A 17,945-nucleotide genomic window follows, 5' to 3' on the forward strand; every position below is an offset into this window, starting at 1 on the left:
TCCTTTAGCAATCAATGCTGCACCATTTGTCCAGTGAAGACATTTCATGTCATATTGTTTTTGACTTTTTGCTGTTTTCGCAGAATTGAAAACATATTTTTGACATGTCAGAAAAAAGAAGTGGACTCTTAAAATTCCAGTGTGTCAGTTTACCCTCTATAACATATAACATAACATAAAACATATAACATATAACATAACATAAAACATATAACATATAACCGAACGTCAGAAATAAGGTCATTTAAAAGTCTTCATCAGCCCTTCTGTCCACACAGCAGAACCCTAGTCCTCCACAGAGCAGAACCCTAGTCCTCCAGAGCAGAACCCTAGTCCTCCAGAGCAGAACCCTAGTCCTCCACAGAGCAGAACCCTAGTCCTCCAGAGCAGAACCCTAGTCCTCCACACAGCAGAACCCTAGTCCTCCACAGAGCAGAACCCTAGTCCTCCAGAGCAGAACCCTAGTCCTCCAGAGCAGAACCCTAGTCCACAGAGCAGAACCCTAGTCCTCCAGAGCAGAACCCTAGTCCACAGAGCAGAACCCTAGTCCTCCAGAGCAGAACCCTAGTCCTCCACAGAGCAGAACCCTAGTCCTCCAGAGCAGAACCCTAGTCCTCCACAGAGCAGAACCCTAGTCCTCCAGAGCAGAACCCTAGTCCTCCACACAGCAGAACCCTAGTCCTCCACAGAGCAGAACCCTAGTCCTCCAGAGCAGAACCCTAGTCCTCCAGAGCAGAACCCTAGTCCACAGAGCAGAACCCTAGTCCTCCAGAGCAGAACCCTAGTCCACAGAGCAGAACCCTAGTCCTCCAGAGCAGAACCCTAGTCCTCCACAGAGCAGAACCCTAGTCCTCCACAGAGCAGAACCCTAGTCCTCCAGAGCAGAACCCTAGTCCTCCACAGAGCAGAACCCTAGTCCACAGAGCAGAACCCTAGTCCTCCAGAGCAGAACCCTAGTCCTCCACAGAGCAGAACCCTAGTCCTCCAGAGCAGAACCCTAGTCCTCCACACAGCAGAACCCTAGTGCTCCAGAGCAGAACCCTAGTCCTCCACACAGCAGAACCCTAGTCCTCCACACAGCAGAACCCTAGTCCTCCACAGAGCAGAACCCTAGTCCTCCAGAGCAGAACCTTGTCCTCCAGAGCAGAACCCTAGTCCTCCACAGAGCAGAACTCTAGTCCTCCAGAGCAGAACCCTAGTCCTCCAGAGCAGAACCCTAGTCCTCCACAGAGCAGAACTCTAGTCCTCCAGAGCAGAACCCTAGTCCTCCACAGAGCTAGAGTCCAGCTCACAGAGGGTTCTCCTCCTCCTGGAGGGTTCCTTTGGTTCCCTCTTCTTGTCCCTTCAGCTCTTCCTGCTGCTCATCAGCTCCACTGAGGCGGAGCGCCAGAGACTGAAGGGCGGATGGTTCCCTTTGGAGAGGGCTTGGATCCAAACCAGGACATCTACAACACAAACATAGCAGTCACCAGGTAAACAAGGCTCTTCACACGTCACGGTATTGTTGTCATCTAACCTTCACACGGAGTTTAAATATTACACGGCGGCACAGCGTTGCTAGCGGGTCCTCTGCCTGCACCAAGCTAGCACCTAACACCTAGCATCCCTGCTGGTACGAGCACTTTTGATGGCAAATATTTGCAGGCGAGTATTTTTCTTATATAAATGAAATACCGACCTTGTACTCCAGAGTTTCCTTCAACATGTCCTCTTCTTCCCGAGTGAAGTTGAGCAGCACAGACACAGCTCGTATTAGCTGGAACGCCTGAGAGCAGCACACACAGATTCATACTGGGTTTGTTACAGAACCAGGGTCAGTCGTTCAGCCCATAGACACCAGGCAGCGCTTCAACATGTTGATTTATTCATGTCAGCACTGGACTTACCTCAGCCTCTCTGGACGACATGAATTTCAGCACGACGTGTTTGAGATACTCAAAGTTGATTTCCCGTGAGTCGTTGAGGTCGGAGGTGTTGGTCACCAGGGTGTTGGCGGTCGGGGGTCTCAGGCCGGACGCCGGCAGCGGGTCTGGACAAAGCCGCTCTGGTTTTTCTGCTCGGCTTTCTGGAAACCTCTCCTTCCCTTCAGCTTCCGGCTCCGGCTTCAGCTTCTATGGAGGACAGAAAAGGAAACGCTTGTCAAGGGAATTCACTTCTTTCACCCATCAGCGTCGTGCTGAGATCCTTTACCTTCATGTGTCACCATCAGTATCCCGTAGCAACAAGATTTTACATCGGTCGGGTTCAAGTACACGGACATAAAACCTCATTAATAAATACATGGAGAAATGCTGTACTTTCATGTAAATGTTTACGTTAACCACTAACAGGTTACGCTGCGTGACGGCCAAGATTCTTGACCTTTTTTGCTGTTGCGTCTCTCAAAACAGAAAACAGATCTCAGCTCAACATTGAGCATTAATTGAGGCCGTATCAAATCTACAACCCCGTTTATAAAGATGTGTAGAGGAAAGCAGCTCACTGCTCCACTGATACTGAAACAACCTGATGCTCACACATCTGCACTCATTCTGTTTTCACAGGTTCAACGTTATTGTTATTATCTTGAAAATATATTCAGTGCAAAACAGGTTAATTGCAGCCACAATACAAATAATCCAAGGCCGGGTTGTTCAGATTATCCCTGCTGTCAGCTGTTGCACAAATAATGTGTTTGAATGCAAGCTGTAGAAAGAATTGAACAATGTCCTACTTTTACTGTAATGCTTTGTTTGTTGATTTGATCATCAAGTAAAAATAGAGAAGTAAAATGCGTGTTGTGAATATCTGACCTTTTATCAGAATAAACTCATATATTATAAACATTTATATAATTTATTGTAGCTCATCGGTGTGTTATCTTGCCAGATTTGCATGTGACCGGACACCGAGCGGTTTCTATAGAGCGTGAAAGTAAAGTAAAGTTGTCCAGTGTGAAAGACAACTTTGTTTAGTCTGCATTGCAAATAGAACCCAGTCTTCCACAGTGTCCCGTGTTGTGGTTTAACTCTTCATCCCAATGGGCGTGGCTGCTCGTAATGACGGCAGCTCATGAGGGACTCGCTGCCTTATCAAGAAGCGCTCAGTGTGCAGAGCAAAGGAAAACTCACCAGCTCCTTCTGCAGCGTCCTCTTCAGCTCTGCCAGTCTCTGCTGCAGCTGCTTGATGGTCTGCAAAACAACGGCAATGGTTCATGTGAAGTCACCGACCGGAGCTGCTTGGTGCTGATATTTATATTCTATTCACCTCCAGGTCTGAGCCCAAATTCAGGGCTGAAAAACTAAAATCATGACGCAGGAGACACGACAGCCAGAGCCGATGACGACTAGCTACAGTTAGCTTGTAAAATATCGATGATGATTTTGCCATTTATCAGATCACAAATGAGCTATCCCATCACTCCCCTGATAGCAGAGGAGGGGTCTGATGCGTTAACGATCTTTTATTTCACGACAGACTCGTCTCAAACAGTCACTTCCAGCAGTCGTCTCCTTGAGTTTACTGTTCAAGAGCCAGAAGGACAACAGAGTGGCAGTAGAAGAGGAACTGACCCGGTTCTTGTCGGAGAGCTGCTGCTCAAGTTCTCTGTTGACCTTCTGGATGTGGTCCAGATCATCCACCGTCACGCTGCCGTTCTGGTCCTCCTCACACACCTCAGGGCTGTGGAGCTGCTCCGTCAAGGTCTCCACCTCCACCTCCAGGTACGAGATCTGAGCAGCACACACAGGACCACCTCAATTCATTCATAGGTCATCAGTATAGATAGGAGCAAACTGATGGTGGCACCCAGATAACAAATACATGTATGAGAAGTCATTACAGCAACACAAACGACACATGACAATAGATATCACTGAAGAGTATTCCTGAGTGTGTGTGTGTGTGTATGTTTACCCGCGCCTGGCAGCCATCGAGCTGCAGCGTCTGGCCGAGCAGCTCCTCCCTCAGGTGCAGCAGCTGGTCGTCTTTGTCCAGCTGCTCCTGCTGCAGCTCCTCCTGCAGCTGCTGCAGGGAGGCCCGCCCACACTGCAGCTCTGTACACACACACACACACACACACACACACACACACACACACACACACACACACACACACACACACACACACACACACACACACACACACACAGAACTCGTGATTACAAAACGAAAGCACAGAACTTCAGGTGCCACTGTGTAATGTATAACTGTGTACGCTGTGCTTTTGAGAATAAACATAATTTACAAATAACTAAATAAAAGGGTGGACAGTGCGTGTACCATTCTGAAGCTTGTTGACGTCGTCCCCGCTCAGCGCCAGCTTCTCCGTGGCCGTGCACAGCTCCTGCTGGCAGCTCTGCAGCGACGCGCTCAGCTCTCCCACCTGACGACAAGCAGAGGCAACGCTTCCTTACGCAGCACACGGAGTGACACGCAGCGCACGGTGTGACACGCAGCGCACAGAGTGACACGCAGCGCACGGAGTGACACGCAGCGCACAAAGTGACACGCAGCGCACAAAGTGACACGCAGCGCACAGAGTGACACGCAGCGCACAGAGTGACACGCAGCGCACAAAGTGACACGCAGCGCACAGAGTGACACGCAGCGCACAAAGTGACACGCAGCGCACAGAGTGACACGCAGCGCACAAAGTGACACGCAGCGCACGGAGTGACACGCAGCGCACAGAGTGACACGCAGCGCACGGAGTGACACGCAGCGCACAGAGTGACACGCAGCGCACAGAGTGACACGCAGCGTACAATGATGTGTGTGTGTGTGTGTGTGTGCCTACAGACCTGCATGGTGTGTGTGTGTGTGTGTGTGCCTACAGACCTGCATGGTGTGTGTGTGTGTGTGTGTGTTTGTGCCTACAGACCTGCATGGTGTGTGTGTGTGTGTGTGCCTACAGACCTGCATGGTGTGTGTGTGCCTACAGACCTGCATGGTGTGTGTGTGTGTGTGTGTGTGTGTTTGTGCCTACAGACCTGCATGGTGTGTGTGTGCCTACAGACCTGCATGGTGTGTGTGTGTCCCTACAGACCTGCATGGTGTGTGTGTGTGTGTGCCTACAGACCTGCATGGTGTGTGTGTGTGTGTGTGTGTGTGTGTGTGTGTGTGTGTGTGTGTGCCTACAGACCTGCATGGTGTGTGTGTGTGTGCCTACAGACCTGCATGGTGTGTGTGTGTGCTTACAGACCTGCATGGTGTGTGTGTGTGTGTGTGTGCCTACAGACCTGCATGGTGTGTGTGTGCCTACAGACCTGCATGATGTGTGTGTGTGTGTGTGTGTGCCTACAGACCTGCATGGTGTGTGTGTGCCTACAGACCTGCATGATGTGTGTGTGTGTGTGTGTGTGCCTACAGACCTGCATGGTGTGTGTGTGCCTACAGACCTGCATGATGTGTGTGTGTGTGTGTGTGTGCCTACAGACCTGCATGGTGTGTGTGTGCCTACAGACCTGCATGGTGTGTGTGTGTGTGTGTGTGTGTGTGCCTACAGACCTGCATGGTGTGTGTGTGCGCCTACAGACCTGCATGGTGTGTGTGTGTGCTTACAGACCTGCATGGTGTGTGTGTGTGTGTGTGTGTGTGTGTGCCTACAGACCTGCATGGTGTGTGTGTGTGTGTGTGTGCCTACAGACCTGCATGGTGTGTGTGTGTGTGCCTACAGACCTGCATGGTGTGTGTGTGTGTGTGTGTGTGTGTGTGTGTGTGTGTGCCTACAGACCTGCATGGTGTGTGTGTGTGTGTGTGTGTGCCTACAGACCTGCATGGTGTGTGTGTGCGCCTACAGACCTGCATGGTGTGTGTGTGTGCTTACAGACCTGCATGGTGTGTGTGTGTGTGTGTGTGTGTGTGCCTACAGACCTGCATGGTGTGTGTGTGTGTGTGTGTGCCTACAGACCTGCATGGTGTGTGTGTGCCTACAGACCTGCATGGTGTGTGTGTGTGTGCCTACAGACCTGCATGGTGTGTGTGTGTGTGTGTGTGCCTACAGACCTGCATGGTGTGTGTGTGTGTGTGTGTGCCTACAGACCTGCATGGTGTGTGTGTGCCTACAGACCTGCATGGTGTGTGTGTGTGTGTGTGCCTACAGACCTGCATGGTGTGTGTGTGTGCCTACAGACCTGCATGATGTGTGTGTGTGTGTGTGCCTACAGACCTGCATGGTGTGTGTGTGTGTGCCTACAGACCTGCATGATGTGTGTGTGTGTGCTTACAGACCTGCATGGTGTGTGTGTGTGTGCTTACAGACCTGCATGATGTGTGTGTGTGTGTGCTTACAGACCTGCATGATGTGTGTGTGTGTGCCTACAGACCTGCATGGTGTGTGTGTGTGTGCTTACAGACCTGCATGATGTGTGTGTGTGTGTGCTTACAGACCTGCATGATGTGTGTGTGTGTGCCTACAGACCTGCATGATGTGTGTGTGTGTGCTTACAGACCTGCATGGTGTGTGTGTGTGTGCCTACAGACCTGCATGGTGTGTGTGTGTGTGCTTACAGACCTGCATGGTGTGTATGTGTGTGCTTACAGACCTGCGTTTGAAGCTCCTCCTTCTGCAGCCGGCTTCCTTCTAGAGCTTTGGCAATTTCCGTGTTCACCGTCTGCCGACTGTTCAGCTCTGCCTGAGGGAACGAGACCAGAGGACTACAAATACACTCTGCTCTCCGTTCTGAAACATCGCGTTACCTGAGAGACCTCTATGTCTACTAGTGGTTCTGTCCATTGTGGTTAATGCTCTGTGTAAGTATAAAGCTTTATCACTACATGTGACAGCTACAATGGTTACAATATGTACGGTCTTGCATGGAAGCCCATAAGGAACTTTATTAAAACGATAAAGTCAACTTTAAATTGAAAATAGAAATGGCTTTTGACGTTTCAGGGGAAATAAAAAGAATATGAATGACCCGCTGTTGAAGGTCAATCATGAAATGAACCACAGTGTGTTGTAGCTGGTCTTACCCGGCTCTGTTCCAGCTCCTCCGTCCTCTGGCTCAGGGTGGAGGTGACCTCATCCCTCTGCGCCTTCAGATCAGCCTACAACACAAGAAGACGGTGCTCTCTCTTCACTGCAACACATGTATTTACACCTGCGACGTCTCAGAGTCCAGCAGCATGACCACAGCGTCGCCTTGCACATCAGAAACCTACCATTCTGTCACGCAGCCTCTGCGTTTCCGCCTGTAAAGAGGTGATGCTTTCCTGCAGGCGGCCGGCCTTCTCCTCACTCTGCTGCTCTAACAAACACACCTGCTGATCCAGAAAGGTCTTCTCTGCACTGCACTCCACTTGCTGTGTGGACAAAACCCCACATGCACTTAACATGTCATTTTGAGTTCCAGGTAGCTGAGAATAACACGTGACGGGTCCGTGATGCTGTGGCGCTCACCAGCTTGTCCACATGCTGCCGTTCCTCTGTGAGCTGCTGCTCTGCGCCCTTCAGTCTCTCACAACTCTCTAGGACACTCTGCTCCAAATTAGCGATCTGAAACACAAAGTAGGACGAGGGTTGATCGTGCCTGAGTGACAACGCAATGAGCAACATCACCAGCCACTCATCAGAAATCACTTCATTTGGGATTACGGTGAGGAACCAGAATGCCGTGGCCATTGCCTCATGCTTCAAAAGGAACAATACGTTAATTCGGGGCACTTCGTCATTTCCGTATCGGTTATTCTGCGTCTGATTGCTTACTTGTGTGTCTGTTCTCTCTTTGTAGGACCTGGAGGAGTCGTCTTTGTGTCGGAGGAGAGTCTGCAGCTCCGTGATGCTGCAGCTCATTCTGGATACCTAGATCAGACAACACACACACACACACACCCTGTTGTTACATGTTTTTATGTCTACGTGACTAAATATCTTTCATATTCTATTGCAGGAGAACGCTGCAGACGGCAGCCGCAGAACCAGCTCAGCATCTGACAGGTTCAGACGGTTATTACAAGCGTCTGACAAACATATTGAGAGAACCCTACAGAGAAACACAACCAGGTAAGCACCGTCCCTCCCTGGGTTCAGTGAACAGACGCTCACCTGAGTCTCCAGAGCGCTGACCGTATCGGCGTGGTCGGTCCGGACCTCCAGCAGCTCCGCTCTGGTCTCCTGCAGACTCTCCTCCAGGCTGGACTTCTGAAAAGACAACAACTGGACTGATCAGTAGGTGTTTTGGTCCTATATTGTTCCCTGTATAGGGACATAATCATCTAGAAATAAACTCAAGGGAAGCTGAACGTTACATCTGTTAGTTTGAATGCACAACATGTTCAACTACATGTATTAGAAACTTCTATAAAGAGATGGAAAACTATTTTAATTAAAAATAAAACAGACAAGAACTTAAATCAGGTTATGAATATGTTCTGATAATGAGAAATGTGCATTTACACCATTGCTGTTTGTAAACATCAATTATATACTATCTAATTTTTCATCATTACAAGGTTCAAGGTTTTTATTTTGCCATTTGTGCCGAGACCAACAGTCCAGACACATTGGATTTTTTTGGTGCAGGGCTCTGAGTCAACAGTTTAGGAAATAAAAACACACTATAATAAGAAAGAGAAAAATATAAAATATGAAGACACTATGCATACGGTGGTTTATGAACAGAAGGTGGTAGTATGTACAAGAAAGGTATTAGGTACAGTTCAAAAAGTGTTAAATAGCAGTAATAAACAGGCTCGTCCTGAGTGCTGTTCCTGGATTGTGAAAAGAGGGAAAGGGGAGAGTTATGTGGGAATATTGCACATTTAGGATATTACACCTTTATCGGGAATTTTGACTTCATCCTTCAATTTATTCATTTCATTTGATGGATGACAGTTGAGAAATAGATGATTGCTCTCAAATGGCTGAAAGGACTGAGTTTGGGATGTACATACTGCTGTATAATATATACATCATGTATCGATTACAGTGGGAGGACTCTCCCAACATGACGTAAGGTGGCCCTGTTCTAGGAGTCCTTCACCTCCTGGAGGAGCTCCTGCAGATGCTCGTCCTGGCTCAGGTTCCCCTGCAGCCGTCGCTCCAGAGACGTCACTTTCCTCTGAAGGTCCAGCAGCGAGCGCTGCTTGTCCAGCTCCGTCACGGCAGCCTGTCGGTGTGGAGGAAGACATGAAACAGGCTTCAATCTAACCTTTCATACGTTTTCCATGACCGTATGAACCCTGCTTATAGACGGGATCATGATTTTTTTTGCGCTTCAAGTCACTCAAAGTGACAGACCTACCGTGTGCTGTTCATTCACAATGTAGTGGTTCATTCATTTGCATTTGACAGCGTTCACATAGATGAGCGTCTCTACTGGATTACGTCCTGACCTTTTGTTGCTGCAGCTTCAGCGCGTCATGCTCCGTCTGCAGCTCCTCGAGGGACTTCTCTAACGTCGACACCATAGTCTGAGACTGAAACACAAACATTTCACCAACTCACTTGACTCTCAGGTTACAGTGAAAGGTGACTGTATAGGTAGCTTGTGGTGGGACTGACCCTCTGGAAGTCTTCAGACACCTGCTGGATGACGGACTGCAGCTCTCTGGCCTTCTGGTCCGCCTCCTCTCTGAGCAGCAGCAGCTCCTCTCTGCACACATGTAGTCACATGAATCACAGTGCAACAACAAAGTAAGAACGTCACGTCTAGAGAAGGCTGTGAAGTGAACCAATAGGACTGTTATGTAGAGAAGCCTTCCTCCTCACCGCTCTATCTCCAGCTCAGAGTTGAGGCTGCAGCTCTCCTCGTGCTGCCGCTCCAGAGTCTGCAGTTTCCCTCGGGCCTCCGCCAGCCCTCGCTTTGCCGACTGAATTTCCGCCTCCTTTTGCTGGAGCTCCAGGTGCCGCTGGCCCAGCTGCTCCTCCTTCTTCAGCAGCTGATGGACGGGAAACAAATGGCACTCAAAGAGCATACTAAACTGCTCTGAACCCAGGTGAGATCAAACCACACCTGAACCCACTAACAGCCTCTCACACGCTGGCCTGTCCGGTCTGAAAGCTCGCAGGAAGCACCTACCCGTTAACTAATACTCTATTTAAGTCACAAAACAACAAATGGATGGTTGGTTAAAACCTGCGTCACAGTTTTTTATCCACATGTACGCACCATATGTTTAACTTTAGCCAGCTCCTGCTGCTGGAAGCCCTCCAGCTCATCCAGGTCATCCCTTTTCTGGAAGAGCGCTAAGCTTTGCTCCATCATGTCCTCTACCCGGGCTGACAGGGAAGCCTTCTCCTAAAACACAACAGTGACACCATGAACGTACGCGTGCATCGTCCACCTTCAGCTCTCAAGAAACCAACGTGACATGTGCGTTCACACAAGAATAGGACGGTTTCCCTTTAGTCACTCACTGACGTTAAATAGACATGAATGAGGAATGTGCTCATAGATTACTACCTTAACCCTGTGGAGTCGGAGGCACTTGCATATGATAGATACCCATGTTTCACATCTAAAATTGCAGAACAAGCTCAGCTCTCTATATGATGAGGCACCATTGTCATGGCACAAGTGTAAAGACACAATATGGCCCTAAAGCTGAAAAATGTAATCTCAATTTTGGAAATTCTTCATATCTCTCTGAAAACATAACTTTACTCAGGTGGTCCACAACATATCTTCGCTCAGGGTAAACTCCCTGCTCTCGCTTCCCTTTGACTCAGTGGAGCTTTTTGCACGCATCATCCATGTTTAGATGCTCTGATCTCGCTGTGAATCTCGTGTGATCTCGCGGGCAGAAGGCAGCAGAAGTTCCACTGAATCTTGGAGAAGTTGAACCAGATTTCTGTGCAGAATTAAATCCTGGGTTAAATCCTGTGGTTGTTCCGCTTTGCTTTCACTCCACGACCAAACTGCACACGTTTGACTGGAACCAGATGAAGAGGATCTCTATCTGGTGGTTTATCACGCCGACCTAAACGGGCAAACGCAACTGCAAGTTCAACTGAGCTCCATCAAACCGGTGAGGAGGTGGAAGAGTGATAGAAGAAAAACTTATTTACTCTTAATCATATACTGTGTAAAGGCGTGTGGCTTCTCATTTGACCTCCTCTCCTGTTAAAACATACGTATGCTTTAACAGTGGCCTTCTGGTAGTCTTGAGACTGAGGATGCCTCCATGTCTCCGTGTGAAGAACGTGGTGCTCCTTGTGATCATGACCATGCCGATGCAAGCCAATCCGAAGACGTCCTGGGAGCTTCTGTGATGGTGTCATTAATGTATTTAAGACTCTCTCTCATTCATGGAGCAGTCCAGGATACGCAATTGACATTATATTGTGATTCTGACTCTGTTCCCTCTTCGAAGAATAAATGTCCTGATCTATGATTTTACCTCAAGGTGTCGAGTAAATTTTTCTAACAAAAGAGCTTTTAAGTCCTTGATCCTTTTCCACAGGACAACAACGATCCACTAACGTCTGGCTCTGGTCCCCAGGAGGAAAGGTAACAACCCTTTTCTATGCAATGCCATCTGTTAATTATTATAATTAATTAACGTACAAAACAATCACATCCTCTCCTCAAAGCTACCAGACTCCGATCAGACAACAATCCTTTTACCTCGCTGGTCGTATTAAAACACTTCATTCAAACTCGACAGACACTAAATCCTCCCGTTAGTCCAACAATCGGCAGCTCTGGTTTGAGAGTTTGAAACTGAATAAGTTAGAGATATAAAACCGAATCCTCACCGTTTACTAAACCTGAACAAAGTCATAATGGGACAGGAGGAGCGTTTAAAGTTTGTTTAGCAGGTTTTCCCGTGTTCAATTACGGTGGAAAAGGTTTATTTTAGGTCACATTTTAAGCTCTTCAACTTCACCATGAACAGCATATCATTTGAAAGACATTTAACAGGCGTACCTTTTCCACGTCAGTCATCTTCTCCGTCCATTCCTGCAGGAGAAGGACAGAGAGAAAGGGTAAACACGCTGCATATAGACGTACGAGAGGGCGACAGAGTGGCGTTTACCTGGTCCTTCTTCTCCAGCGCTGAAGCCATCCCCTCCGCCATCTTGGCTCTGCTGGCCTGGTGAGACTCGTTCTGGTCTTGGAGTTTCTTTATGGATGCTGAGCAGTGAGAGTGAGGAAGAGAAGATGGAAACCATACAGAGGTTTGTATGCAGCGAGTAGAACAGACATATTAAACAGCACAGGCAGTGGCACCGTTAGTAGCTGTGAAAGGTTAAGAGTCGGATTAAGAAGCGTGTTCATCCCAGAAGCAAAGACAGGCAAAGCCGAGCAATGCATGGCAACGGACACAGCGTGAAAACACTGTTCATCAAAGCTAACGCTGCAATGTCTGTGAACCCAGAGTAAGAAATCCACCCTTCAGTCTACATCTCGCTGAAAATAGTCTCGATACCTGAGAACAAACCTTAATAATCACTATATTTACCATCAGCTAGACCTGTCAAGAGACGGTTGAGCCCAAATCTAAAATACATGTCGTTTCTCATACCTGCAGTGCTATCTATCCATCTAGATTGCCTAATTTGGAGACATCAGCCTTGTTGTCTTCCTCCTCTCCGATATAATGGGACTAGAAGGCACTCGGCTTGTGGTGCTCAAAGCGCCTACAACTTATTCAGAAAAACTCAACGGTGATGTCTTTTTCCAGAAATCATGACCTGCTTAATCAAGATAATCCATTGACCTTGTTGTGAGCAGATTTTTTTGGAAGAACTATGATAGTTCCCATTTCTGAATGATTAAAAATACATGTCAGATATATACAGCCCAGAATGCAACACAGCTAGAAGACACGTGGCTGCAATCATCGTCTTATTGTTTACAACCATAGCTGTGGTAGCCAAAGAGCTACATTTCTATCATACTTTCATATACATCATGTTTATTATACGTGTACGACTACCTGGAAGCACCAGGCCAACCAGGTCTTCAGGAGCAGTAACCAAATCTAAGAAGCCCTTGACTGAAGTAGTTTGTGGGCAGACTGAGAGGAAGTGAGAACACCAACAGAGGAACAGACACAACTCAGAAATCACTGAAAGACTACCAGTGTAGAAGATGTGAGGGTGGATTTCTAGATTCAGAAGAGGATGCATTCAGCGCTCCCAAAGCAAAGCTCTCAAGCCCAAGATGCTAGCTTCTGACATAAACAAATCATCTTCATGGGAGAAGTGGTGTGATGGTCATACAGCGGACAGAGAGAGAGAGGAAGCTACTGGGAGGAGAGGAGAGGTACGTACAATCCTGATGCTTTTCTAACGCAATTTCAAGCTTCTCCTTGGTCTTCTGCATAATTCGCAGCTGCTCAGCGTAGTCTAGTGTTGGGAAGTAGGGTGATGTATCAACAGCACACACACACACACACACACACACACACACACACACACACACACACACACACACACACACACACACACACACACACACACACAGGAGGAGGAACCGGCAGATGACGGTAAAGAGAGGAGGCAGGAGAGAAAGTGAACAAAAGGAAAGGGAGAAAGCAAAAGGGAAAACATGATTGAGAAATAATGGAAGGTAAAACTATTAACGGTTCTCCTAACTGGGAAAACCACACTGGTTGAAACGGCTGCATGAGAATGTGCGACCTTTAACCTTTTCTAAGCCACCCGAAGAACTTCATTGATGTCAGGATTGTGTCACCAGGCAGATTTAAAATAAAGAAACGATCATTTTCCCTCTGAGGCGACGTCGGCTCTCCCGCTTTCATTCATTCAGAGCTTCACTTTTCAAATGTTGAGGGACATTTAGAAGGAAAAAATCAAATATAATTATAGTATTTATGACTAACTGGGCATTGATTTATTGATGTTTGATGAGCGTGTCCTTTCTGATAAGCTGCTACCATCTTATTGGAAATGGACTTATTCAAGATTAGAATCTGGATCACTGACAAAAACACAATGTTAACTGAAGAGTGTGTGCGTGTGTGTGTGTGTGTGTGTGTGTGTGTGTGGTCAGGCAAAGATCAAATCACTGAATCAATGAAAAGATGACGTTAGATGAATCAATGAAAAGATGACGTTAGATGAATCAATGAAAAGATGACGTTAGATGAATCAATGAAAAGATGACGTTAGATGAATCAATGAAAAGATGACGTTAGATATGAATCAATGAAAAGATGACGTTAGATATGAATCAATGAAAAGATGACATTAGATGAATAAAAAGATGACGTTAGATGAATCAATGAAAAGATGACATTAGATGAATAAAAAGATGACGTTAGATGAATCAATGAAAAGATGACGTTAGATGAATGAAAAGATGACGTTAGATGAATCAATGAAAAGATGACGCTAGATGAATAAAAAGATGACGTTAGATGAATCAATGAAAAGATGACATTAGATGAATCAATGAAAAGATGACATTAGATGAATCAATGAAAAGATGACATTAGATGAATAAAAAGATGACGTTAGATGAATCAATGAAAAGATGACGTTAGATGAATAAAAAGATGACGTTAGATGAATCAATGAAAAGATGACATTAGATGAATCAATGAAAAGATGACATTAGATGAATCAATGAAAAGATGACATTAGATGAATCAATGAAAAGATGACGTTAGATGAATCAATGAAAAGATGACATTAGATGAATCAATGAAAAGATGACATTAGATGAATCAATGAAAAGATGACATTAGATGAATCAATGAAAAGATGACGCTAGATGAATAAAAAGATGACGTTAGATGAATCAATGAAAAGATGACGTTAGATATGAATCAATGAAAAGATGACATTAGATGAATAAAAAGATGACGTTAGATGAATCAATGAAAAGATGACGTTAGATGAATCGATGAAAAGATGACGTTAGATGAATAAAAAGATGATGTTAGATGAATCAATGAAAAGATGACATTAGATGAATAAAAAGATGACGTTAGATGAATCAATGAAAAGATGACGTTAGATGAATCAATGAAAAGATGACGTTAGATATGAATCAATGAAAAGATGACATTAGATGAATCGATGAAAAGATGACGTTAGATGAATCAATGAAAAGATGACGATAGATGAATCAATGAAAAGATGACGTTAGATGAATTGATGAAAAGATGACGTTAGATGAATTGATGAAAAGATGACGTTAGATGAATAAAAAGATGACGCTAGATGAATTGATGAAAAGATGACGTTAGATGAATCAATGAAAAGATGACATTAGATGAATAAAAAAATGACGTTAGATGAATCAATGAAAAGATGACATTAGATGAATAAAAAGATGACATTAGATGAATCAATGAAAAGATGACGTTAGATGAATAAAAAGATGACAATAGATGAATCAATGAAAAGATGACGTTAGATGAATCAATGAAAAGATGACGTTAGATGAATAAAAAGATGACATTAGATGAATCAATAAAAAGATGACATTAGATGAATCAATGAAAAGATGACGTTAGATGAATCAATGAAAAGATGACGTTAGATATGAATCAATGAAAAGATGACATTAGATGAATCGATGAAAAGATGACGTTAGATGAATCAATGAAAAGATGACGATAGATGAATCAATGAAAAGATGACGTTAGATGAATTGATGAAAAGATGACGTTAGATGAATCAATGAAAAGATGACGTTAGATGAATTGATGAAAAGATGACGTTAGATGAATAAAAAGATGACGCTAGATGAATTGATGAAAAGATGACGTTAGATGAATTGATGAAAAGATGACGTTAGATGAATTGATGAAAAGATGACGTTAGATGAATAAAAAGATGACGCTAGATGAATTGATGAAAAGATGACGTTAGATGAATCAATGAAAAGATGACGTTAGATGAATAAAAAGATGACGTTAGATGAATCAATGAAAAGATGACGTTAGATGAATCAATGAAAAGATGACGTTAGATGAATTAACGGATCATTGATCACATCATTTGCAGTTAAAATAAATCAGTATTTATCAACAGTGCAATGACACGTTTTGATAAATGGTTCAACCTTAGTGATTCAGAATTGGCCATTTGATTTTAATTCTGTTATTTCATGATTCAACAGTTCTGACTGGATATATTGCAAACAGGTACACGTTGCTCTGGGGTCACATGTCTCTGTCCTGAGTCCTACCTGAGAGCTACAGGTGTTTAGCCTGACAGTCCTACCTGAGAGCTTGGCCTCCAGCTTCCGGATCTGATCATTCCTCCTGAGAAGCTGGGTGGGCAGGTCGTCCCTGGAGCTGCTGCCATCAGATGCCTGAAGACACACACACACACACACACACACACACACACACACAGTGTGTGTAGTGGGGCAACCTTCTAAAGTTCCTCTTCCACAGTCTGAAATCATCAAGTGTGTTCACAGCAGTTCAGTGGTAACTTGTTGTGTTCAGTGCCGGCAGCGTTGCTCTATTAACTGGCTGGTTTCTGATCCAGTGACCAGACAATCATTTATATTCTCACCCAAACCTCCTCATGCCTAATCCTCGCCTCGAAATGAATATGTTCCTGAATGTGGTGCATGTGTTACAGAGAAAATCACTGGCGGTGCCTGAAAGGTTATCCAAGTCATTCTTGGAGAACCACGTGTAAAAGCGGCTTTAGAATTCTTTGTACCAGGACACAATGTCACACGTTAGCTGGCAGTACTGCTACTCAGTGAGTGCAACTAAGACGGCTTCCCTGTGAGCGGTCGCACTACCCGGCACCCAAGAACAGAGCTTTCAACAGATATGGATTTCCTTTACGAGCCGTCAGAAAAACATTTCTCTTGATAACCAGATGGGAAAAGATCGAGAAAAGCCTAAAAATATCACTGCAACCCAGTGAAACAGGTGAAATGAGCAGCTCAGGAACACAAAGAAGAAAGCCCCAGATTAAGTAAGGCGTGGCAAGAAGGCTGAATGAAGCGGGCTTCATGTTTGACTGACACAGTATCCTGCTACATACAATCAATACAACACAATGTCAGTCACACCCAAGCCCGGGTTCCTAGACTGGTGACTAATTCAAAAGCCAGCCAGGGTTCCGACCACAGCACTGACCTCAAAGGCATGCAACTAGTGAAACATGACATGAGCAAAATTATATGACAAGACCATTCATCCTTGATCAATATTGTTTTTTTTTAAATCCATTTTCCATTGTGGCTGGAGTGAAAACAGCGAAATACAATCAATGTGTGAACAAAGTTGAAAAAGTAAAACCTCCTTCTTTCTCATTCTGACCCGTTAACTAAATACTGTGACGTTGAATGACTTCCCCAAGAGAATTGATCAAATTCTGTATTTTTTTTCACCATGAAAAATAAAATGTTTCATGTTTTTGCTTCTGTTTTATTGCTTTTTATCCATGACTATCCTGTAAAATCAATTAATAATTCATGATCTTTTCACCATAAATAAATAAACATCCCATTCCAGTAACTGGTTTAACCCTACAGTCAAATAACTGGTGCGATACAAAGCTTTTCTGCTGAAAGACTGGAAACAACCATTTGATTTGTCTGCCTGATCACCAAGAAACTTCTCCAATGGCATTTAATTTGTTCTCAAGTCAAGAACAAGTATAATCATTACTTACTTATTTTGGATGTATATCTAATATCTAATTACTACTTTCAAAAATAACTACACATATTGATATTTATGGATTTTCCTAAACATTGTCCCCCATTTCCCAAAACCAATGCAAACAACGGTTGCCATGTGTGCACCGACTAGCTGGTGACAGGTGATGCGTTCACAAGTACTTACAAAGTCGTCTCCCGAGTCCGCCCCCAGGGAGGTGATGGATTCCTTGCTGATCGTGCGCGGGATGCGGACGCCGCTCCGAGGTGCTGTGGCCGCCTCCTCTGCGATCTTCTTCTTCAACTTGGCAAACATGTCTGTCCTTAAAGTGTGTCTTTCTGAGGGCAACTTGAAGTTTGTGTAGACTACGTGGCTTCCCGTGATGCATGGAGTCTATGGCTCCTTGTTGTGAG

The 17,945-nt window shown here is 45.3% G+C and overlaps 1 protein-coding gene across 1 annotated transcript; it reads right to left on the reverse strand.

Moving 5' to 3' along the window:
• Positions 1-1,201: 1,201 nt before the first annotated feature.
• Positions 1,202-17,847, reverse strand: golga1 (golgin A1; the record flags this gene model as incomplete). The annotated part of the gene is made up of 23 exons (XM_079222470.1): positions 1,202-1,445; positions 1,679-1,765; positions 1,887-2,111; positions 3,111-3,170; positions 3,552-3,710; positions 3,895-4,034; positions 4,261-4,363; positions 6,525-6,614; positions 6,955-7,029; positions 7,144-7,284; positions 7,382-7,477; positions 7,688-7,783; positions 8,027-8,122; positions 8,964-9,089; positions 9,316-9,399; positions 9,485-9,575; positions 9,692-9,861; positions 10,092-10,220; positions 11,853-11,885; positions 11,962-12,059; positions 13,202-13,276; positions 16,127-16,217; positions 17,719-17,847. The coding sequence occupies 23 exons, from the start codon at positions 17,845-17,847 to the stop codon at positions 1,365-1,367; spliced, it is 2,475 nt and encodes an 824-aa protein (XP_079078596.1). The 3' UTR covers positions 1,202-1,364.
• Positions 17,848-17,945: the final 98 nt, after the last annotated feature.

The sequence above is a fragment of the Taurulus bubalis genome (genome assembly GCF_910589615.1).
Source record: "Taurulus bubalis genome assembly, chromosome: 8".
NCBI classification, from domain to species: Eukaryota; Metazoa; Chordata; class Actinopteri; order Perciformes; family Cottidae; genus Taurulus; species Taurulus bubalis.